This window comes from Sylvia atricapilla, chromosome 19 (assembly GCF_009819655.1).
Source record: "Sylvia atricapilla isolate bSylAtr1 chromosome 19, bSylAtr1.pri, whole genome shotgun sequence".
Lineage (NCBI taxonomy): Eukaryota > Metazoa > Chordata > Aves > Passeriformes > Sylviidae > Sylvia > Sylvia atricapilla.
This window is the reverse complement of record NC_089158.1, coordinates 234,153-259,226: the sequence shown is the minus strand read 5'-3', so window position 1 is coordinate 259,226 and position 25,074 is coordinate 234,153. Positions and strand designations below refer to the sequence as shown.

The following is a 25,074-nucleotide window of genomic DNA, read 5'->3' as shown; positions in this document are numbered from 1 at the left end:
AAAAGACTGATTTGGTCTGTACAAAGGCTCCTCTACAGTGATGCCACTGGATGCTGCAAATGAGGACTTACTCCCTTGGCTACATTTCTGGAATATCCCAGAATCACAGAGCACAGAGACATGGAATGGTTTAGGGTTGGACTTTTAAAGATCATCTCACTGCACCACCACCCCTCCCCTTTTTTTTTTTTTTTTCCTTAGTGACACTGTGAAGCTGCTCTGTACAGTATAATTGCATTCCAATTACAATATTTTTTTTAAAAAATCCCAAACATATCCCAAACTCTGAAAACAAATAAGCAAACAAAGTCCCCTTCCATGAAATCCTGATTCAATAATTTCATTTTATTTCCCTCTTCTTGGGGAGGGTGGGATTGATTTCACCAGTGGGTGTATAAATGTATAAATATTGACTTATTGACTTGGTTTTTTTTTTTTCTTGGTTGGGGGAAGAGAGACACAACCAGGTCTCTTATATAGTTCTTACTCAAACATCAGTAAATACAGCCTTTCTGCAGTGGGTTCTGTTTGGAGAGCTTTACCAAATACTATTGCTGTTGAAGGAGAGAGGAAGAGAGTGCAGATGTGGAGAAGTGTGTTTGCAGGATGAAAAAAAAAAAAAAAAGCCTATTAGCTTTGAAGCAGATTTGTATACGCTGGGTTAACACACTGAGTATGTCAGGAGAGACCTTCTCTGTGGAAATGGGCTGTGTTTCTGCTATATGTGTTAACAATTTGAGTGAAGTATGGTATGAAGAAATAGAGCATTGTTCTGCTCTAAGTGGCACAGATTGCATTTCAGTCGGTGCAGATAAAGCACCAGGAACTATCTGCTCTGCTCCAGGAGATGGATTTGAATTGCATGTTTAATCAGAAGGGCGCTTTTTTGTGTGTGTGTGTGTGCATGGGTTTGTTTTTTTTTTTTTTTTTACACAGGCCTTTACAGCCAGATAAAACCAAGCTGCCTGTAATGAACAGTGCATCTGGAGGATGGCAGGTTGTACTGAATATAAAACTGGTTGGGAAATAGCTTTACACTTGCTCCTGCATAAGGAGCTGCTGCCAACTGCGCAGGAAAGTAATAACAGTCACTGGCAGTGCTGGGTGTGGAAAGGCTTAAACCTCTTTACACATAGGATGATCTATATCACAAGCTTCAATTTGGAAACAAGGAAATAATGGCACAAAAGCAATGGTTTAAGTTGCTTCAGGTCACCCTGAAGGTCACTGGAGCAGTGAAAGCCAAACTTGAACCCTGCTGGGATCTAGGTTAGTGTGTGAGCCTCAGCACCAAACAGCCTCCAGGGAAGGGAGTGACCCCTCAGCTCTTCTCATCACAGCAGTGGGGACTGGTTACAGGAATAGCTAAGCACCATTGCAAGAGCAAATTCTGTTGTAGCACTGTGTTGTGGCTTAGATTAGGTTTGGCAGTTCCTTGTTATGGCTGGATAACTCTGATTACCCAAACCAAATTGCAGTTGCTTTTTGGTTTTGGTACCTCAGGATGTGGCAGAGTACAGGTTTTTGCTCAATGTACGTGTGTGTGTTTGTGCAAGGGCTGCCTCATCCTTGTCACTGCTATAGGAGCTTTTCTATTGTCATTAGTGAGCCCAGTGCAGAAATTCTCATCTCAAATCTGTTTGGTCTCACGCTTGCTTCTCTTTGCCCTGGACTTACCATTTCTACTTCAGCTTTTTCCTGCAAGTATGATTTCCCTTTACACAGCAAACTGCTCCCACAGGGCCTGCCCAGCAACAGGACATGGGATTATCTTCCTACAGCAGTGGGAAACAAAGAATATACCTTGCTTAGACAGTAGAAAAACTACCTTTTGGATTTAAATAGTATTACCTTAACTTTTTGTTATGACCAACATCTGCTTTGATGTTTTCTAAGCCCTTTTTCCTCTCCCTACCCAACTGAAACTACTCAGAATCTGACTCAGGCTTAGTTTCTATCTTGCACAAAACCCTAGTCCCAGGCATTTGTGCTGTAACACACTGCCTTCTCTTGAAGGCCAAGATCTTGGACTGATTTCTATCTCCCTTTGAACTTTGCCTTGAGGCTGCCTGGGTGTGCACACCAGCTCCAGCTGCCACCAGCACTGTGTTCTTGCCCTTAGGCTTGTTCCTCATCATCAGAGCAAACAGCATCCCTGCTCCAGAAGCACCTAGAGTGACTCCATGCCAATGTTTCCTGCCTGCAGTTCCCAAATCTTTGTGCAGAGTGTTCAGAACAGGTCAGGTTCATCTCTCCTGCATCAGTTGTGTGTTGTGGGTGCAGGCCTCTGGCACAGGCACTGACCCATACCTGCCCCAGTGTCACTGGGGTGTCCAGAACACTGGCAGGCCACACTAGGACTGCCTAAAGGCCATAAGTTCTGCATGTGACCTGCAGAATTCAGACTGAAATCACACACACTGGTGTGTGCTCCCTGCCATGGTAAATTGCTGTCACAGTAGCAGCAACCACAGTGGCAGTTGTCCTTTTGTCCTTAATGTGCAGGAAATTATTTAGATCAGCAGGCACTGCTGCTGTGATCTCTTTTCTGAGGGGGAAGGCACTCTCAGGGTGGTTCTGTTTCATGGAGAAGAGATATGCTGTCTCTTTAGAGAGCTCATGTTACCTGCACTCATCCAGGACAGCACTCAACCACCTCCATGAGCCCATAGCATTAACAAGCTCCTTTGGCAGACTGCTGGGAAAAGTGCTTGTGCTTGCTGATGCGTTGCTGCATTTAACTAGCAAGCCTCCAGGCAGGGAGAACTGCTTCTGCTCCTCATGTGCAGCAGCCCAGAGGACATTTAAAGGTGAATTATTTTTTCCCTTCCATGATAAAAGGGGAAGACGGATCTTGGTATTCTTCTGTTCAAACGTAGGATCACCATAGGCAGTGGAACAGCCTGGTCTGGTGTTTAGACTGGAGACCACAGCTCCAAACTGGCCACTGGTGTTGATTTGCTGTTGCTTGCCACTAGCACCAGTGACTGAATAGGTCCTAAACCAGAGAGAGAACAGATGGAAAAACAGGGAAATTAGGGGTTGTTCACAAAACCAGGCAGTCTTTGCCTGATACCTTAAAGGCAGTCAGGATTTAGGAACTGTAGCGTCTTCCTGTCAAAGCCGGGTGATGCGTTACATTGTCAGGGCTGATCTGTCAGCCCAACGCTGCTGCTGCTGCCATCAGCTGAACAATAACTTCACAGCCATCCTGTAAAACTGTAGGTATTCTCCAAACACCTAAATGGAAGGGTAGACCAGAGCTGTAATCAGCAAGCAGCCTTTCCTTGGGAAGGGTGGGCTTGGACTTGTGTGGCTGCATTGTGTTCCCTTTCATTCCGATGCAAAAGGCCCCATTTAATGATTAACAGCTATTCCCACCTCTCGGCTGGCTGGGCAGCCCGGTGTGATATGGGGCAGCTGGAAAGCACAGAAAGATCAGTCTCTGCCAGACGTGGCATCCCCATAGCACCAGCCAGGAGACAAAAACCTTTAGTGTTCCCAAGAAGAATTTAAAACATTTTACATCAAAAGGCTGCGGAAGTTCAAACATGTCACCGGGCAGCCTGTGGCACAGGACAGGAATGGCTTTGTCAGGAAGGCTGTGGAGAGGGAGGGAAATAACACTGAGCAGCAATTCTGTTATATACATGATTTTCAAACTTTCTGTACATCTCCTCTATAATTAATACCTTCCAGAGTACTCTGGGAGCAAGAAACACAACCCACAGCAGCTTTTGGATCACGAATAGCTGTCAAACAGCAAACCCTAAAACCAGGAGTGCTGCATGTTCTGCTCCTCTGCAGAAACCTACTAATCTTGCAGTGATGGCTGAAGTCAGAGAGACCAAATTAGGAGCATCCACTGACCCGATCTCAGCCGGGCCACCTTGAGATCTTGGTTCTGTCCTGGATGGTGAGACTTTCAGCAAGCAAATGAAGCTCTTCAGCAGGTTTATCCTCATGGCCATGCAGGTCGCTACAGGATAGGGAAGCCTTTAATCCTGGGCTTGAACTAGTGCCAGTCATTTGAGTAGAGCTCATGGATGTGAGAAGTGTGGTACAGCCATGTTAAATGCAGGTTCTGAATAGAAAAGTCTTGTAGGGATTAGGAAATCCTCTACAGGGAGTGACACACCTGAGAGAGCACTGCAGCCGAGTATGGAAAAAAGGGATAGAAATGGTGTATTTCTGATTTGGCAGAAATCCCTCAATGCCATCCCAGCAGCCAGGGATGGGTCCTAGCCCCTGGGGGCTCTGGCTGCTGAGGCTGCTGATGTTTGCAGGGCAGGTGCTGAGTCAGCAGCCATTCTCCAGAGCTGGGAACAGGCACAGCCAGTCCCTCCTGTGCCACTGCCTGGAGTGCCATGGCTGTGTGTGGGCTGGGGGTGAGTCCCACTGGTGTGCGGGCTGGATCGCCTGTCCCTGCCAGGCTCACAGGTGTGGATCCAGCCCTCCCCACTGCCCTGCTCCATGTGATGCATGTTGTGGGGCTGCAGAGCTGTGCCCTCCCACAGAATTCACAGAATGCCCAGGTTGGAAGAGACCTCCAGGATCATCCAGTCCAACCCAACTCTAACCTCAACTAAACCATGGCACCAAGTGCCACATCCAGTCTTTTCTTAAACACATCCAGAGATGGTGACTCCACCACCTCCCCCAGGTAGACCATTCCAATACTTTATTATCCTTTCTGTAAAAAACTTTTTCCTAATATCCAACCTATATTTCCTTCGGTGCAGCTTAAGGCTGTGTCCTCTGCTTCTGTCAGTTGCTGCCAGGAGAAAGAGACCTGGGCACAGCCACCTTTCAGGGAGTTGTAGAGAGTGATAAGATCACCTCTGAGCCTGCTTTCCTCAGGCCAAACAACCCCAGCTCCCTCAGTAGTTCCTCACAGGGTTTGTGTTCCCAGCATCACTGGGGCCATCTCCCCTTCATGGCAGGGCTGCGCCCCACACTCTGGGCTTCCTTTTCCTGTGGCTCCAGCAGCTCTTCTTAGCCAAGGACCAAGTTTAGCTACTCCTGCTCCAGGCTGGGTGTGGATCCTCAGCCCAGCAGGGAGTGAAAGGCTCTTTATCCCACCTTTCCTTGGTGTGTTTGTTTGATCCCTCCCACAAGTTTTTTCCGGTGCCATGGTTTTCACTTCTGCCTGGTTTTTAAACCTGAATGGAGTATTTATCTAAATATATCCAAATACATCGCTGTAATTCCTTGTGAGTTCTGGGGGCAGTGAGTGATCCAGGAGACTTTTTGGACTCGGGCAAAGGTGCAAATGATTGAACTGCAATTCACTGTTGTCCTCCAGGCCAAGCCAAAGTGGGCTGGCAGGTCCAGGTCAGTCTGGGGTTTCTCTGCTCCCTGGAGCTGGGCACTGTGTGTCACACAGGGCAGCTGTGACACCCCTTGCCCTGGCTCCCAGATCCCTGCACACTTGGTTTTCTGAGAGGAGCAAGGAGACAAAATTATATTAATGAGAGCCTTGATGCTAAACAGAGCTACAGCTCCTGAGAAGAGGTGGGTACTGGTTCTTCTGGAAAGTGGCTAAATACGGGTGAATATTTAAGATGCTGTATTTATTCAGGCTGTAATGACATGCTGCTTTTTTTGAGAGAGTGTGTTTTGTCAAAAGCAAGTGTTCTGTTCCCTGTTCCCCATGTTGTGTCTTGGCATTTCCTCCTCCCCTGTGCTTTTTACTTTTTGGCTAATTAAACCATTTCATTCCAATTTCTTTTTGTTCTTTTTTCCCCCCTTTTTTTCTCTCTCTTTCATTTTCACTGCTGTGCTGTTTTGCTTCCATTTATTTAGTGTTTTAAAGTTGCTTCAATTTAAATTTGGAAGGGAAGAAAAATAAATCTGCTAAATATATTTCTATTCAGATCATATGTTATGGCTTTTCTCTTTTTGAAGAATGAGGTCTAATGTTTGAACCTGAATTCACTTGGTACAAGTCTTGGCTTCAGCAATGTTGTGTTTCCTTTTGTTTAAACTAATTCCCTTTTTCCTACTGCTGGGATACATTTATGTCTTCATGCTAGCAAAGTTTTTAGGCATGTGTTTGGTTTGCAAATGTTCATCAGAGCAAATATGAGCAGAGGATTTGGGGATGAGGCTGGAAATGAGTTTTATGGTGGTCCTTGGTGAGCTGCTTTGCACCTCAAGCATCATCAGTCCCTTCCCAGCTACCCATGCACATCCACTTTGGGTAAATCTTTGCAAAAAGATGCAGCGCATCATTTTTCCTTTCTTCTTTGTCACTGTCTCTGAAAAGCCAGGCCTTGTTCCTTTCTGGGTAGGGTGGAGTTTGGGCTTTTTTGAGGGAAAGAGAGTTTACTAAATATTTGCTGCATTCAGAAGAGAGAAAAAGTAGAAATAAGCAGGAGAATCTAAGGTGTATTCAGAGGGATTAACTCACGGTTATTTGCAAAGTTGGGGGTTTTATTTAATTGATTAAAGCTTTATCTTAAACATTTCAGCATGGCTAGAATATGTTTCTCAGTGAGGAATGTGTGACTGAGAAACATGGAAAGAACAGCTGGGGGAAAAATAGCTAAGAAAAATAGAGATTTTATGATGTTTCTGACAAGCTGTGTCACTGCCTGTTGTCTCTGTTGTCACAGTCCTCAAAGCTGGACCGTTTGGGTCATCTGAGTTCCTGGGCTTTCAGGAGGGTTTGAGACACATTTTTCTGTGAATAGGAATTTCTTACAAGTATTTGGATGTGTAACTTAGCTGCACCCTTCTGAGAAGGTTTTCTGGAGAACAGAGGAACTGTGAGGATGTTAGTTAACCCTAGTCCCAAACACTGCTTGTCTCAAATGGTTTTGCTGTGGCTACTTAAAACTTCATCTGCTAAAGCAAGAAATGAAGCAAAATGTAGATACCTCACAGCAAAGGTATGAAAAAAATCTTCTGCCTATAGAAGCTGGGAGATGCAAACCCGCAGCCCCAGCAAGCCACCCCAACTAAGCCAAATATATACATTAAGGGAGAGAAGCCCTTAGCATGCATGGCAGCAGAAGATGTCATATAGGAGATCCGATTTATGGTGGAAACCCCAACTTTTGGCCATGCTCTGAGGTCAGGCTTTTCAGTAACGCCTGCATTGCTGAGTCAGTGGGTCTTTGAATTTTCTGGTCTGAATGTGATGTAACATCACTCTCCTCTAGCCTCAAGTTCAGGTCCTTGGTTGGGTCCATGTGGGGCCCTATTTGTTGCTGCGTATTTCTCATGGGGAGTGTGTAAATTCAGTGCCTGTGCCCAGGTTTGAGGCGCTTCAGCCCTTCTCCATCTCAGGGGATAAAGTAGTAAGACAGAGCACACCTTTGTGGAGGGAGCCCCTGGGGTGGCTCACAGGGCTTGTGCTCCCAGCATCACGCTGGGACCCACACTGGTGTCTCGGATCTGTGCTGGGTGCTCAGCACCTCACGGGACCTGCCCCGTGCCCTGCAGCCCCCTGTCCCCTTGCCCTGGGGGTCCTGTAGCCCCTGCAGCCCCCTGTCCCCTTACCCTGGGGGTGCTGTAACCCCTGCAGCCCCATCCCCTTACCCTAGGGGTGCTGTAACCCCTGCAGCCCCCTGTCCCCTTACCCTGGGGGTGCTGTAACCCCTGCAGCCCCCTGTCCCCTTGCCCTGGGGGTCCTGTAGCCCCTGCAGCCCCCTGTCCCCTTGCCCTGGGGGTCCTGTAGCCCCTGCAGCCCCCTGTCCCCTTGCCCGGGGCGTCCTGTAGCCCCTGCAGCCCCCTGTCCCCTTGCCCGGGGGGTCCTGTAGCCCCTGCAGCCCTGTCCCCTGCCCTGCCCGTGAGCAGGCAGGGCCCTGACCCGCAGCCCTCCGCTCCCCTCCTGCTGGGGTGCCCGGGGCGCCCCCCTGCCCGCCGGCAGCGCTGACACTGCTCCTCGGAGGCTGGATCTCTACTCATTAGTTGCTGTTTGCTGAAACCGGATACCTGGGGCACCACCGCCAGCCCGGAGTCCCCGGGCTGCAGCTATTTAAAAGGACAAGGGCAGCTTCAGGACTTCCACCTCTTTCACATCCATGTCCCTCCCAGCGCCCGCTTCTCTCCTGGATCCCTGCAGCATCCATGACCCACGAGTGGAGCGACGGCCCGAGGGGGACGTGCCCACGGGGAAGGATTATCTGCTGAATTTGGGGGGACCGCAGAGAGCCCCGGCCGTCTCCGGGCCCCTCACCCCGGCCGCCTCTTCCGGGCTCACAGCGGAGGAGACACCTTGAAGGGAAAGGAGGGAGGAAGGGGCTTGGTTTGAGTTTTCTTTTTTTCTTCTTCTTTTTTCTTTTTTTTTTTTTTTTATTGTCATTATTATTTTTTAAGAAGTAGCAATTTCCGTGAGCTGCTGGGACAAATGAATGCCCACGGCCATGGGGTTGCAGGGAGATGCTGCTCAGCCTCTCAGCTCGCTGCAGAGTAAGTGCCCAAGGCAGAGGCGCTGACAGGGGGAAGGGAGCAGGGCAGGGGCACCCAGGGGTGCAGGGAGGAGGTGGAACGGCTCAGAGCTCTGCCCTCACCTGCCTGAGGGAATCCCACGGAGCTGCGGGGTTTGCTGTGGACAAGAGGGACCTGCCTGTCGCCCTAGGGCTCCACGGTTGGCTGGCTGGGACTTCGGATGAGGAGGCGAAGCAGGAATGAAGGTTTTTTATCCGCATGTGGAAGTCCCCACTCCTGGCAGAGCTGGACAAGCGGACTGGGGGTCCGGCTTGTTCTGATGGATCTTGCGCAGGAAAACTCATTCCGCTGTTCCTGCCCTCCGGGATGGAGATTCCATCCCTTGGTGCCGGGAGGAGAGGGGCTCTGGAGATGCCCTGGGGAGGCAGAGCAGCGCTAAGAGGGGAACAGGGACATGGGGGCTTTTCTCCTCCAAGACTGAGACCCATCCACAGGCTCCCAGCTGCCTGGGGCAAGGGCTGATCCCAAGGGAAAAGCCATGTCAGGTACTTTATAAGGTGGGTTGAGGCCGGTTTGGGGCTCCTGGCTCTGGAGAGGTGAGTCCAGGCGGCTGCAACTTTCATCAGGCGCCCAAATAAGAGCCTGTGCTTCCCTCCCTGGAGCCTGGACAGGGTCTTCAATTCATTCCCCGCAGTTTTCCTGGCCAAATTTTATTTTGCTTTTCTCTCTCTCTCTCTTTTTTTTTTTTTTTTCTTTTTTCCCGAATTATTTATTTATTTTGTATAATTCCTCGTAAATACGTCGCTATTACAGAGGAGGGCAGCAGAGAGAGGAAGTAAGGACATACTTAAATAATTTTCCTTTCTCAAAATCTGCCTTTTCCTCTTATCTCTAAGTCCAGAGGAGAGATCCTTGGGAGGGGGAGGGGGTGGGAGACACATCTGCATTGCAAATAAAAATATTAATTACAACCACCAACCAACAACAACAAAAAAGTAACAGCTAAGAAAAAACACTTGAAATCACGGACTTTGGGAATCAGAGATCACAGAAACTGCATTATTTAGAAGGAGAGGGGGGTAAAAAAGGCAAGAAATCCAGCGACCATGGGCCAGCCTGGCTTCCTAGAGTGTACTTTGTGTTCTCTCTCCTTTTTCCAAGGTAATTGCAGTCTGCCGAGAGGGAGTTAAATGGGATTAAAAGATCTGTGTAAGCAAAAGGACCCAGAAGAGAAGGAGGAAGGAGTGAGCCGTCCGGGCCAGGGGTGTCTGTGACACAGCTGAACCCCTTAGCGAGGCAAGGAGCCGAGCTCCCGGGAAGGATGTACCCACAAACCGGCTTGTTCCCCGATTTCTGATGGATTGCCGCAAAAATTGCCCGAAAGAGACAATGCACTAAACGTGATGGAGCCGGAATCAGAGCCGGTCTCCACACTCAGAGCTACAGCGGCAGGCAGGGGGTGAGTACAAACTCCGCTACCCTCGGCGCTGGGGAAGGGAATCCCGGGCGGGCTGGGGGGTGCCGGGGAGCCGCGGGATCCCGGGATTTGCGAACGGCGTGGGGGAAGACATTCCTCTCTGCCAGGGGATGATGTGAAAACTCCTACTCTGCAGAGGAGAATGGGCTTGAGAGCAGGGAGGCCACGCTGCAGAGCGGGAGAGGGGGAAATGGGGCTGCGGCGTGCGGGGGATCGGCGCCTGGAGGAGCCCCCCAGCCCCCCAGTCCCCACGCACCGGCAGAGGGGCTCCCAGCCCCGGGAGCTGCTCCGGGAGCCAGTGTAACCCCCAGGCAGATGCAGGAACGGGAGATCCGCTGCCTGTCGCACCCCTCACCCGGCACGGGGGGATTCCAGCCCCTCCTGGGAGCAGGGGCTGCTGCTCCTCACCCTGTCCCTCGGGGACACGGGGACCTGGGGCTGGCCGCCGGAGCTGGGAGAGCCCGCAGGGCTGAGGCACGGCGGAGCTACGCGGTGGCAGCTCTTCATGTGCTCGGCACACACAAAACGCTGCTCCCTCTCCATCCGTGTGTGTATGAAAAGATCCGGCACGCACCCTCCCGCACCCCCCCTTCTCCCACAGCTGGGACCAAACGATACTATTTTCATTGTTAAACGTGTTGTGGTTGTTGGTTTCGTTGTTGTTGTTATTTTCCTGGGAACCCGCAAAGGGTTAATCCCGTTGGCTGCGTTGTCGGATGTACTGATGATTTACCGACACTCCCTTGGAAAGGCTGGGATTCTTCTGCCTGGCAGTTTGAAAAACTTGTGTACAGGATCTCTCTGCTCGGCTGGGCTGGGAAATGGGGGAAAGAAGGGGACGAGGCGAGGGGATTTGGGGGCAGCCCCCCTCCACCCCCGGGGTCGTCGTGTCGCCGCCCCGTTCCTAGAGCCGGAGGTGGATGAACGTGCAGCTCCCTTTAGAGGCTCAGTCTGTGCGTTACACGGAGAGTTACAGGAGTTACACGGAGAGCCCTTCCCAGAGGTTGCAACTGCTCTCCTTGACAAGTTTTCTGTGTGTTTATGTACTGACAAAGGCTGAATCTCAGTGCTTTAGGGTTCGTGTGGTGTGAGGGTTTTGTTTGGGTTGGGGGTTTTTTTGCATGGATGTGGCTGCGGCGTGTCTGGAGACGCAGCATCTCCCAGTTACACCTTTGTAGTGCTGGGCACGGTCTGAGAGAACCGCCTGGGACCCGTGCAAGGGTGGCTGGCGTCAGAAAGGGAGCAGCCCAAAGGGGACCAGACGGATAAAGGTCCCTTTGAAAAGAGCACGAGCAGCGTGTCACAGCGAAGGGACGGGCTGCGGTGCTGGAGGGACACTTGGCACAGGGCACCGCCACTGACAGAGCACCAGCTGCTCAGGCTGGCGGACGGGCTGGCCCTGGTCACGCTAAGCATGAGGACAACGAGATCCTGCTCCAGTGCCGGATACTGCTTGAGGACAAATCGGAGCCATGTGAGCACTGATTGAGTTAGGAAGGAGGGACCCAGGAGTAGGCAGCGTGGCTCCCGGCCTGCCGGAGATCTGTGCCTGGTTCGGCGTCAGCGTGTCCCAGGCTAGCACAGCCCGGCTCTGGGCTTGGAGCCTTGCGGTGCCGTGGGAAACCTGGCTTGGCTCTGCCCTGGTGCCTCGGAAGGAGCGCCTTTTGTTCCAGGGTGTTCCCCGGCCTGTCCCCCTGCCATGTGCTGCTCCAGTCCCTCCTCAGCAGAGGTCGCCTGTTGCCCTTCTCATCATCTCCCGGAGGGATTTTTGGTGCTGGGTTTCGATTTGTTTGGTAGGGTGCCGTGCATCCCACCAGCCCTACGGCTCCATGGTCCCACTGGGGCCACCGAGCTTGGACAGGGAGCTCTGAGCCTGGGGCTGGCATATCCCTGTGCCCGTCAGGCCACCCTTGGGGTGAGTGAGGGCTGTGCTGCCTGAAGACAGCTTGTGATGTGAATGATCTGGTGCATTCCTGTGTGGCACTGGGGGTCCCTCTGGTACCAGCACTCCTGAAGCTTCTGCTGGTGATTGAGGAGCTGGTGGACGTATGTGGGTGGGCCGCCTCCCCAGGGAAGGAGCAGCAGTCACAGGGCGTGCTTGAACTGCCAAAGTTTGTAGAACCAGAACAACACAAAGTTTTACAGGCTCTTCAAGCTTAATGTGACCCTCTTGGTCATTCCTGCTGATGCATTTTTGGTAAGCACAGGCCCCCCAAAACACAGGGCAGGGTTTGCATTCCATTGCACATCCAGCATGTGTCCAGGCTGCAGCACTGGTGCTGTTCCACTGCACTTGTGCTACTTTAGCCCATTCCAGCCCCAGTGCCACATGCTGGCCATGGAGGAGGCTCGATGCTCCTGGAGACCTCTGATGGGTAACAGCCTGCTGTCACAGCCCTGGGGTGTTGGCACAGTGCTGCTCTGCCCTGGGGCTGCCTGGCCCATCTGTGTGTTGCATGAGAAAGCTGCACACATGGTCCTGCAGCATCCACCCATCAAGGTGCGTCAGCCCCTGGGAAGGCCTAAAAGGGCTGGAGGGAGGTATGGATCCTTTTTAAGAGGAAAAGAGGATTGCTTTCAAGTTAGGCAGGTGGTTTGGGGACAGATTATGGCACTGCAGGGCAAATTCAGCAATAGGGCAGCAAATTATGTGTGTGTTGGGTGCTTGGGGTAGAGAGGAGGCAATTGTGCCTGGAGATGTGTCTCATGAGGGAGAGACAGCATCATAGTCCAGGACCACCCTCTCCTATTTCCATGTGTCTCCCTGAGCCTGTGCTTTATCAAAATAAAGCTTCATCTCCTTTCTACAATGAGTTGAGGGGTTAAAATCTGCCCTGCTTAATATCTCTGTTCATGGATGTTCTGTTACTGACTGAAGGTTGCCCAGGTTTGTGGTGAAATGGCTGTTGGAAGTCTCTGTTCAGGAAAACACAGAGTTTGTGGGGTTTTTTTCCCCCTTCCTTTTCTTTGCCAATTTATTGGGGGCATAAGAAGAAATGATGGACGCTTTTACTGAAGTGTAAATGGAAACAATGGGGAATTCTATATGGCTCTGCCAAACCCCATTCACAAAATTAAGGAATACAAAGATGTTTGTTGGAAGGACAAAAAAGGAGTTAGATGACAGATCACACTTAGACTTCTGTTTGTTGAGGGCTCCAGTTACCGGAGAACACAAAGGCAAGGGCCAGCACTGAGTGTTGTCACTTCACACAGCAGCAAAGTCAATATCCCAGACAGACAGGGATGGGGAGCCAAGAGGAGGGCGAGTACTGGGTTCCCAGGAAAGATTCTCTGCTGTGGAGAGCTGCTGGGAGCTGCCTGGGGAGTGTGTTTGAGTCAGATCTGGCATCTCTCAGATGAGGAAGCAGGTTGGCAGCAGGAGGAGCTCAGCTCTAGGACAGCTCTGTGCAGTGAGTACACAGGTCTGGCTGCAGTTAGGAGGACAAGGACCAGCGGTTTGGGACCCTTCAGCCCTTTGTCTGCAGATGCCAGCCTAAAGCCCTGAGAGGACAAGGTAAGGTGTCTGCAGGAGGTCACCCTGGCTGTGCTGGTGCGTCATCCCAACCCTCTGTGCACTGCAAGTCAGGATGGCCCTCCTGGAGAAGTCCTCAGAGGAGCTGTAGGTGCCAGATGAGCAAACATGAGGCATTTATGGATGTAACTCTCCTGCCAGGGACAGGGACACCTTCCAGTAGACCAGGTTGGTCTAAGCCCTATCCAGCCTGGCCTTGAACACTTCCAGGAATAGGGATTTCATTTTTCCTTACTTAATATTCACATTTTCTAGATCACTCTGTTTCCTTAGTAGTTTTTAATGGCCTTAAGAATGGATTTCTATGGGCCGTATCTCTTTGCCGACTCAATACCTTTCCTTAAAAATGTAGCTGCTGAATGGGAATTACAAGCTAATAGTATTTCAGTTGTTTCAGAAACTTTGCCCTTGTCACACTGGGGTTTGCAGTAGTGCCTGTGTACAAAATCTTTGCCTGGAGGTGTAAGTCACTACCTCATTTATACTGCAGGAAAGGTCCAGCAAAGGACTGAGCAGGGTCAATATTGGGATGTCTACATAGTTGTGTGTTTCCATTGCTCTTGCCAGAAATTGAGGGGGAGTGGAGAAATACCAGCATTTCCAGAAGCCCCAGAAGCTCCACAGAGGAGGTTGCTGGTGCAAAATAAGATTTCTATCCCAAAAAAGCCAGGATGGAACTGATGCACAGTACAATTTAAAGCCTTGGTTTATAGGTTGTGATTTGCTTCCTGTTGTCTGTCAAAACTGCTTGGGTGTCTTATAAAATATCACCTCCAGTCATGTGCAAAGGATCTTAAGCCACACGTGCATTTTCTCCTTTTTAAGATACACTGTCTGATCCACAGCTAGAAATGCAGATTTGCTTTTCTTGAAAAGCAATTTTCAGCCTCCAGCTGGCTTTGTGGTATTTTGAACAGGAAGAACATAGACCTGAATGGGGAAAAGTGGTGGGGAATTGTTTTTCCACCTTGCAGTAATGTTGGCAATTTCAAAGCCATTTCTCCACTGTAAATGAGGGAGAAAACAAAATAAAAAATTAAAGGCTACCATGGGCCCTTGAAATATTTCCTTCAGCTTCAACCTGTCATCTAAACAAAAAAAAAGTCAAAATCATTTGGACTTCTTATTTTAAGGCAGGGCAAACCTTTTATTTAAAAGAAGCTGACATTGTTCCAAACCAATTCCAGAAATAGTGGGGAATTAGCTGATCACAATTATTTTACAGGTTGCCTCAGCTTTTGAAATTGGTACTTCCTCGAGGATAATTTGTGACCAAGTTTACCCTGAAGGTTGTTTTGCTCCTGTTGTCCTTAATTCAGTGCACAGCTTTATTCCAGCACTTGTCTGGTTAGAACGGGATAGGGGTATTTGTGCTTCTCTGTCCCTCTCAGTTGTACTTTTTCTTGGACTTCTGGCACTGCTCAGTTCCCGTGGACTGATCCACAGGAGTTTGCCAAAAGTAGGGAAGTAAAATTAAGCTGTAGTCAGTAACTTCAGTTTGCTATAAAGGGAGTTTGTGTCTGCATTGGAAAACTTTTAAGGCTCACGTGAGCTTACGTCATGTGTGCTGTGGGGCACCTCTACACCCAGTGACTGCAGCAGTGGTTTGGCTTGGAAGGGACCATCAAAGTCCATCTTATTCCACCCCCCACCATGGGTAGGGACACCTTCCACTGTCCCAGGCTGCTCCAGGCCCTGTCCAGCCTGGTCTTTGACAATTGCAGGCATCCAGGGGCAGCCAGAGCATCTCTGGGCAGCCTGTGCTTCACCACAGGGAAGAACTTCATGATGATAGTGATTCTAAATATGCCCACCTTCAGTGTGAATCCTTCCTCTTTGTCCTGTCCCTCCATGCTCCTGTCTAAAGTCACTCTTCATCTCTCTTGGAGCCTCTTTAGGCACTGGAAGGTGCTCTGAATTCTCTCTTGAGCATTCTCTTCTCCAGGCAAACAGCCCCAGGATCCTCATTGTGGTGTTCACAGACCCTGCAAATAAAAGAAATTAATGCCTTTAGTGATACCTCTTGATAGAGCCTTAGTGGAAATCACTGCTCATGGGAAGAAGCTTAGATAAAGGCCAGGTGGGTTTGATAGCTCTATATAAGGAGAAAAATCTTCTTTACTCTTGCTACTCAAGCTGCTTATGCAGCTCTGTCACTGCCGAGCTGTAAAGGAAAAAGAGCCTGCATTAAAAATGCTGGGATAATTAACAGCCCCATTACTCACACAGCTGCCATTTGGAAGCTGCTTTTGCTTTTTCCATTAAGTTGGTAAATTTTGCCAAAGTGTTTTTCTTCAGTGTTTTGGCACCCGTCCCTGCTCTCAGCTCTTACGGTGTTGGCCATGCAAGGGGTCCAGGGAGCAGGGCTTGGGCCAGCTGGATCCCACACTGTGCATTTGTCTGCTTTACAGCCCAGGAGTGTCACTGGACTGAAATTACGTGCTGGATTTTGCCCCAAGACTTGTTCTCCTCATTGTGTCAATCAACAAGGAGTTTGGGTTGTGAAGGTATCCCTCAAAAAAAAAAAAAAAAGGCAAACCAAAAAGGGGACTTCAGTGTGTTGTGAGCAGCAGTGGTTGTACAAACCTGATCCTCATCAGATCACAGGTTCTTAACTCTTGGGACTGCTGCTGGTGATGGCCCCCTTTCTGTCCTCCTGTGGCAGTCAAGTCTTTGCTCCATGCACACAGGGAATTGTGTCCACATCTTAAACTCTGTTGGAGATGAGCGCAGAAATTCAGGTTGCCTTGTGAAGTGGATTTTAGCCTCTCTCATGGCAAAAATAAATATTTCCAGAGGTGGCCATGAAGAATCATCCTATTCTGCTTCCCTTCCTCCACTCTCTGAAGGTACTGGGACATCAGCTCTCATTGGAGCTGGCAGTGTTTTCAGTCTGACAGTTGTGCCCCAAGGGATGAAGTTGTCAGAAAAGAACCAAGGCTCCCCAGCTGAAGATCTCTGGAGCATGGTTAGGGTTTCCTGGTTAGGATATGGCTGATTGTAGGACATGGCAGAAGAACACCAGGATTGGGCTGTTCCTGGCTGTTCTTTCATAAACTGAAGCAGTCCCAGAACTCCTGAAATGTGCAGCCCAGTGTCAGGGTGATGAAAACAGCAAAGGAGGACGTGGATTTCTTCAGCTCCTTTGTTCTCCAGTTGATGTGGGACCGCTCCAGTATTTTACCTCTTCAAGCCTTAAAATATTAGTTAGTGGCTGGATTCCTGGATGGATTTTTACATTCAGGGCCAGGTTTCCCCACTGATGTAAATCACTGTGGCTTTGTTTTAGCTGTGGGAAAAGGATCTCCTGCACAGGGGGAGGATTGGCCCAGGGTAATACATTGTCTCAGAGGATGCTGTCTTGGGCTAAAGCTGAGGCTTGATGGCAGGAGAGGAGTGGTTTGATATGTGACTTATGCATAAGATGTGGAGAGATGAGGAAGCTGCAGTTTGGCATGGCTTTGCACAGCCCCGTGCTCACACTGGCTGGGCTGAAGTGACAGACAACCTGTGGATGTCCCACTGCTGTCTCCTGGCTGAGGACCTTTTGTAGTTTACATTTCTGTCTGTTCTTCCAGCAGCCTTTGCTGATGAAGCTGTTAAATATCCTCTCTAGTAGATGAGGGAATTCAATCTTCAGACTTTCCACTGACAGCTTTAAGTGAGCCTAACCAAGGAGTTTCCCATGTTCTTCAGCTGGCTACAAATCAAGGAAGCTGATGGGGGAAAGGCAGGGTGTTTAGCTACCTTTCTGGTAAAAGGTTTTTTCCCTGAGCTGCTGTTTTCAATGGCACTTGAAGGCTTAGAGCTGAGCTAACAGAGAGGTTTGTCAGGCATGAAAGGGTCTGTGAGAGCCCAGGGTTGGAAGTCTATGGATCTCCCACTTTCTAAACTTTCCTGCCATACCAGGCTTGTGAGAAGGTTCTCAGTGGCTCAGCACAGGGTGCTGAGTAGTTGAAAGCTGCCCTCATCTTTGCATCTGGGTGTAACATGGGAAACAGATCCATAAAGGATTTTGCATCCTAAGGATATTGTCAAGCACACAGTAAAGCATTAGAACTCATGATTTGTTTGGTGAGGTTCACAGGGCACTGAGTGTCAGCCCATTTCCTACCCATGTCCCCAACAGCCCTGCATGTGCACTCCTGGCAGGGCTTTAGGCTTCCCAGCTTTCAATTATTTCTTTCTGGTGAAAGAAATTTCTTTCTGTCCTAGACGGGGTAAGTGCCAAAGAGTAGCAGCAGCAAAAGCACTGGTGGGATGTGCAGTGATGACCCTGACTCTCGAAACACTGGGCTGGTCCTTGTTCAAGGCCTCTAATACCATTGGGGAACCTTTCCACTAAGTTCAGCGGGCTTTAAATTACTTTGAAGCAGAAAAATAAAGTCTCAGCCTGAATCTACTTCCTGCAGTCATGCTGACACTGTCACTGCCTTTGCTAGGCATGGGATCAAGGAGAAGACCTTAAACAATGGGATTTGGTTTGTTACTGCTACTACTGTTGTAGAAATGCATTATTTTTTTCCCTCTCTTCCAATTTTAGGGGATTCTGCTTTCTCTGGACTATATTGTGTTTTACCTGGTTCCTGGGATTCACACAGGGAAATTCTGAAGGTAAATTACACTTTTTTTTTTTTTTTTTTTTTTTTTTTTTTTTTTTTTTTTTCCCCTTTCAACAAAAGTAAAAGGCAAGTGCTTTGGTACCACTGTAGGATTATACCTTAACAATCAATGTCTGAGCCCAGTGCACAGTTAGATGCATTTATTGCTGATGGTTGCAGTACAGATGATACAGATGGTGCAGTTAACAGCTGGCAAAAGAACCAGGTTTTGTACAGGTGATTACGTGTCCCACCAGATTTGCAGAGTCGGTCTGTCTGGTGGAACTGGTGAGAGTGGAGCACTTTATGTCTAAAATGTCACTGGCATCTACCTGCACTTGACAAGACTTAACTGCTTTTAAAAACTGCCCCTTGAGACTGAGGCTTTATGGAATTAAGTGTCTCTGGCAGAAAGATTTTTCCTTGATTTTGGTGCACCCCAGGCATGTCCCTGCCAGCACAGGGGATGTCACACATACGGAAATAATGTGAGTTCCGAAGGTAAAAGCAAATTTAAGGGAGGAAAATCCCACAAGGTTGTTTGATAATAGAATGGCTATATCTGGTTCAATCCCTGTGCTGTAAGGGAATATTCTGTAGAAGAGTGACACCTTCACCCTTTTCCAGGCATCACCTCCCTGGTGCTGGCAGGGATAGGAGTAGGCTGAGGTGCAATAATCAATGACCCTACAAAAGGAGATGAAAAGCTTCAAAGTCAACAAAAACACACACAAAAAAATTCATCTTTAACAGTTGATAGTAGGTGCTGAGCATCTCTGCAATATCTGTTTGTAAAGGAGCCTTCTCCTCTTAAAATAGCAGCACCTTTCCCACATGGATGCTTTACATGGGTATTTGCTGGAAGTGAGCGGCTTCCCCTGCCATCAGCAGACAACACTAAGTGGACTAGCAGGCTCCAGGGCTCTCCTCTCAGTCTCTAAAACATGAAGGAAAAATAGAAATTTGGTCAACACTCAGCTGTCAGCCAGCCCATGGACCACTTTTTACAGGGAGAGGATAGATCCCTGCCATCAGCAATTTTGAAAAATGTAATATTTTCCAAGTTCTGCCTCCATGCAAAGGAGGTGAACATCTGGCTGAATTACTTAGTCAAGCAGTTTTCAGAGCAAGTTTTATGTCAGCTCATAAAGAGGCAGAACAAATACTGTGTCTTGGCATCTCACTTTTTAAGTAGATTATAATATGCTGTTCAGATTCACCTCTATCCATCATTTTACTCCTATGATAATTATGGGATGGGGCCATGTCTTTTGTTACCATCAGCCTAAAGCAAACTCTTTAATTTCACTCTCATTGTGTTTACCTTGGTGTTGTTGATAACTCCCTCCTGAGATACTTTCTCTGTGTCAAAATAATTTTTAAAAACTTGGCCTGGTTTCCACACAATGAGAGAGAGCACTTCCTTCTGGGTACCAGAAAATAAAACCTTCCAAGGCGGTAAAGGCTGTAAGAAAACATTGGTGACTTGAGGCTGTGTTATCACCCAGGATTTTCAAACATGAGATTCAGAAGCAGTAAGAACTTGTTCATAGGTCAGTATGAGGATGAAATTAAGCCAATTCTGTGGGCTTTTGAAAACACTGTGGCTGTTACTCTAAGGATTAGGAATCTTCCTGTATGCTGGAAAATCAGGGAACACAGAGGATGATCTTTCCATAAGTGTTACAAGTCCAAAAGATTGTGAGGTGAGTTCATTTGCTGTGCACTGATTAAGGGTCTGGGCAGTAACTTTTGGAACTGCTGCACTTATTCAATCCAGTTCTAGCTGTGGGCATCACATCTTGGCTGCTGGAATCTGGGAAGCTGCAAGTTATTTGTTTCCCGCCTTTTGGCTTCTTTTTCTTATACAGCTTTTTGTGTGGGGAAAGAGGGAGGGAAAGAAAGAGATGGAAAGGAGAACAATAAAATACTTTTTTCTCCTTTTTTCAGAGATGGTCACATGGTTGTTCAGCAATCTGTGTATCTCACTTCATGCACAGGGTCTGATAGATGAGTTTTTCCCAGTTGCTCAGATGTTGCTACAGGAATGTCGTAGCTTTGAGGCACTTGGGATCAGGCAGCTCTAAGTGAATGTTCTTTTTAAATAATGTGTTTTGATGGAAAAATCTGCAGAGGAAAAAGTTTGAAGGGGAAAAAATCCTCTGCTAAACTTGGAGCTGCTTCAGGAAGTCAGAATTACCTTACATTTTACATTAGTTAATGACATCCCGTATCCCAGGAGATGTGCCCCAACAGCCAGGGACAGTTGGATGGGATGGAGGTGGGATGGAGAGGAGATGGGCTGGGTGCTCAGGAGCCCTGAGCTCTGTTCCTGGACCTTGTGCTGGAAAGTCCACATACATGTCCTGCATGAGGACTCTTTACTTGGATTTTGCGTAGGCATCCAGAGTTTGGCTCCACCTTATAGCGGGATTTGAGGGAGAAGAGGGTTTGGATTGTGCCTTTTTCCCTTAAGCACTCCTGGATGCTGTTGCTAACGAGGCACTTGGGTTGGGATTGCAAACAGCAGCATCATCCTCTGAGCAGGGAAAAACATCCTTAGGTCTTTGCAGAGCAGCTACCCAATAAATAACTCCTAAAGTGTGCAACATCTCTAGCAGAGACAAGCCCTGTCTGCCTCTGAGGGAAAACCTAAAAATACACATAGAAATTGGAAGCTGGAGACTAGCTGCTTACTTAAGGGGTAAATTTATTTCCATTGGGATAAATCCTGATGCTTTTGAAGTCTGTGGCAAGGGTCCCACTTCACTTCACTAAAGCCAGGCTTTGGCCTTTGCTGTTTCATGGACTCTGGAGATCATCCAGAATGAAGACAGTGCCATGATTCCCCTATTCAGAGAGGGGAAGGCTATGCTGAGAGACAGACCTGTTGGACAACATGGAATAAAAACAGTGGGGGAGCAGGGATTTCAGAGTATGGGAGAAATTCGGTTGTTAACACTTGACTATGCTGTGCAGTAAGTTACCCATCTCCACAGATTGGGAAGATTTCCATGCTTTTCTGATCAACCTTCTCCAGGGTAGCGTCTGCTAGAAAATGACTCGAGCTGCTTTAAAAAAGGAAGGTGGGAATAAAGCTGAACTCAGGCAAAGTAAATACTGATTGACTCCTTCTCATGTATGAAAATGGTGGAGGTTTTTGCCAAAGTCAAGGAACAGAGGTTTTCTCATCATTCTCCTCCCTTCCTCGCCAGCAGCATTACAGGTCTCAGACTGCTTGAGTCTACAACCTTTCTTGCCAACACCAAGGGTCTCTTTAAGTGCCAGTTCTCCAAATATTGTGTTCTGTGCAGAATGTGTAATAGTTAAGGGTGAAAGCAGCCAAATACCTTTAGAAAACCTCAGGGTTTTTTTCCTTTGGAGGACTGTTGATTTACTTTTAATCTAGGAAAATTGCAATGCTATGGTGTTTGCCATGATTGGTACCACCATCTTTCTGAGTGTTAAATTCTTGCCTTGCGAATTCTTGCCAAGTATTTGGGTTTGTACAGCCCTGACTGGCTTCCCCAAAATGCACTGAAATGGGAGAGTTGGCTGGTCCAGGAGTGATGGGATTGCATTTGGGCAGGAAGAGGGGAGGAAGTGCAGTTCTCCTAGCTTACTGTCACTAGTGCTGGTGTCACAGGAGTCATGATCACCTTCACAGTATCATTTGGGTTGGAAAACCTTTACAGTCATCAAATCCAGCTGTTAACCCAGGACTGCCAAGCTCACCACTAAACCATTAGATGTCCCCAAGTACCACATCTGATGTCTTGAACACTGAATTGGTGTCTCCACTGGACAGGTTGTTCCAATACTTTACAAACCTTTTGGTGAAGAAGCCTTTCCTACTCTTCATTCTAATACTCCATTCCCCACACCCCCAGCACAATTTGAAGGCTTTTCCTCTCATCCTATTGCTTGTTACTTGGGAGCAGAACCTGACCCCCACATGACTACAACCTTCTGTCAGGGAGTTGTAGAGAGTAAGTCCCCCCCCTGAGCCTCCTTTTCCTCTATGCTGAGCTCCTTTAGCTGCTCAACATCAGACCTTTTTCAGGTCTGGGCACATTTACCTTTGCAGCTTTGCTCACATAGACCTCAGCATCTCCAGTTAAGTAATTCAGCTGAGGCTGCTGCCAGCTGGCCCCAGTTTCTGTTGCTGTTGCCTGCTAATCTGGGCTGTGAATGACTCCTGATACATCTCGGGGGCAGAAAGCAGGGGATTCTGCTTGTCTGTCCATTGCAAATTCCTCCTGGAGTTGGGGGAGAAAGGTCCTCTGGGATCAATCCCTCTCCTCCTGTCTTGAGCAAGGCACCTGGCTCCTAGGTGACTATACAGGAGGCAAATCTTGCCTCCACTACTCAGTGGCAGCCATAAACAATTTCTGAGCTCTTCACAAAGCAAGTCTGGTTCCAACCTATTAAAATAATTTAATGCTGTAAGATGATCTGCTGGGAAAAAAAGTGCTGCTGTTGAGAACTTTGAGCAGTTCACTGAAATCTAGGTGCAAATTTTTCATGCTGGGAGGCACCTGCACTTCCCTAAACTCTCCAAAGATCAAAAGCTGCTGCTTACTAGCTTGGAGAGAGACAGATAGAAGGCTTTTGCTACCTTTGGAAGTTTTGTTGCTTGCCCTCTGGGGATATAAAATTCTGCAATTTCAGCTCAATCTGTTGCTCGAATTCCTTTCCAGCTATGTGGTCAGTACTCAGAATTAAATCAGAGGAAGAGGACTAGTGGTGCTCAGTTGGAAATTTCCTTGTAGTGAGGTCCGCTCCCTCCAGCACATCTGAGCTGGTCCCTGGTGGGACACGAGCATTCACCAGATGCACCATGGAGCTGATGCTTTTTGGCAATTGCTGGTAATCACATTGAGCATGCACTTGCTCCACACATGATGTGAGAAGAGCTGTGAGTTCTCCATGCTAGTTATGGGAGCACATATGTGAGAGGGTGGGATTAGATACGTGAGCTGGGATTTCCCGTATCCTGTTGCCTTTGTGTGTGGATTGGTTTCACCCACCTCCACACCCATCCAGCCCCTGGGTCTCCCAGCACCTTCATGTAATCTTTGCGTTTCCCTTTCAGATGTGGATGTTCTTCAAAGACTGGGCCTGTCAGGGAAAAGGCCATCGAGTGGATGGTCCTCCTCACGTGCAGTTCCTCAAGGAGTCATTCCTTTCAAATCAGGGGTCATCTTCACTCAGCGAGCCCGTGTCGAGGCGCCGCTCAGCACCCTCCTCCCCGCAGGCTCCAGCTCTGACCTGCTCCTCGTGCTGAGCCTCTGCTCCCACCGCATCAACAACGCTTTTCTCTTTGCTGTCAGGAGCAAAAAGAAAAAACTGCAGCTAGGGCTCCAGTTTGTGCCTGGGAAGATCATCATCTACGTGGGCCACAAGCACTCTGTATATTTTGATTACAATGTCCACGATGGCCAGTGGCACAACATTGCCATCAACATTCATGGCCAGACTGTAACTTTATTTACTTCTTGTGGGAAACGCAGAGTACATGCGGATTTGCATTTTAAAAATGACGAGGCATTGGATCCTCAGGGATCTTTCCTCTTTGGGAAGATAAGCCAGCACTCCGTGCAGTTTGAAGGAGCCATCTGCCAGTTTGATATTTATCCTTCCGCCAAGGCAGCTCATCATTACTGTAAATACCTGAAAAAACAGTGCAGGCAAGCAGATACTTACCGGCCAATCTTGCCCCCACTCATCCCCCTCCTCCCCAGGGATCCTAGTGCCTTTCCTAGTACCCCACAGCCTATGGCACCCTTGCTGCAGGGTCTGAAAAACCTGACCACTGCTGCTCCAAACTTGGAGCATGGTAGGGTCACTGCACCCCTCAAGATGAGGGGTTCAGGTGGAACAACCCTCGCGTTGCTGTCAACCCCACCATCACAGCCGAGACTGACTACCAAAGCCACCAAAGTCACTGTGGCCCCACCTGTTCCATCAAGTACCAAACCCCAGTTATCCACCCTGTCCTCATTCCCTCAGGGCACGGAGACAATCCTCAGGGTGTCTCAGCCCACTGCCAGCACAAGCAGGGAGAAAACTCCCCTTCCCACTTCCAAAAGGGCCCCATCAACAAGCCAGAGCCTGGTCATGGCCAGCAGGAAGGAGTCCAAGCAAGAAACCAAAAAGAAAATCAACCAAAACTCAACTGCTGAGCCCCCCCGAGCACCCAGTACTGTAAAGCTAATGAGGGTGGCTAATAACACAACCAGCAGTGTCCAACTTGTCACCCTGAAGCCAACCCCACAGAACCCAAGCCGTGGGCCCATCCCGAAGAAGCACGTGCCATTCCCCAGCAGGAGAGTGGATCCCAGTGTCATCCCTCTGGTCTACACCAAGCCACCCCTGGGGTCTGCCTGGCCCGGCTCCAGAGCCAGGGTACAGGCCTTCAACCTCACCACCCCGGCTGCCACAGATGGCTATCAGATCTTCGACTCCTTGGGACCTACTCCATTTCCATTTTTGTTGGGACATTCAGGAATGAAAGGAGAGAGAGGACCTCAGGTATGTTCAGGCTCTTGGTGGTGGCTCTTCCCAGTCTGGCAGACCACAACCTCCAAGGGTTTCTGTGAAGCTTATCCAAGTGTGGCAGCCAAGCACTGCTGCATACCTGGTCATCATGATTTTAGCATAAATCTCAGCTTGAACCTGAGTGTTCAGTGATGGTGGATGCCACGAAACATTTGTGGTTCATGTTCATGTTAGATTTTTTTGTGGTTCATGAAGCTGCTGCTTCATGTTAGACTTTTAAAAAGAAATCCCACTTTCTTTTCCTTTAAATTGCTGGCTAAAATTTTAATGGCCAGGCTGGGGTTATCTTTTACACCCTTGGTTTATCTCTGGCCATCTTCCATGGAAAACCCAGATGTGCTACAAACATGCCTCAAGTTAACTGTTTCTGGGTACTAGTTATTAATTTGCTTTGTATCTTATATTCACAAATCCAGACAAGCAAATGTAAATGCAGAGATGGCTTCAAGATTTATTTTTTTAAACAAAGTCTCATCTGGTTTTATGATATAAGTTTTTCTTGG

The 25,074-nt window shown here is 48.6% G+C and overlaps 1 protein-coding gene across 1 annotated transcript in view; it reads left to right on the top strand.

The window, feature by feature from the left end:
* The window catches only part of COL27A1 (collagen type XXVII alpha 1 chain), a 191,188-nt gene that overhangs the window by 39,596 nt on the left and 126,518 nt on the right, over positions 1-25,074 (top strand). Inside the window, exons 2-4 of the mRNA XM_066332459.1 lie at positions 9,559-9,856; positions 17,953-18,023; positions 23,106-24,544. Of these exons, the coding sequence (XP_066188556.1) occupies positions 9,801-9,856; positions 17,953-18,023; positions 23,106-24,544 (1,566 nt within the window). The 5' untranslated portion in view covers positions 9,559-9,800. The remainder of the gene's footprint in view (positions 1-9,558; positions 9,857-17,952; positions 18,024-23,105; positions 24,545-25,074) is intronic.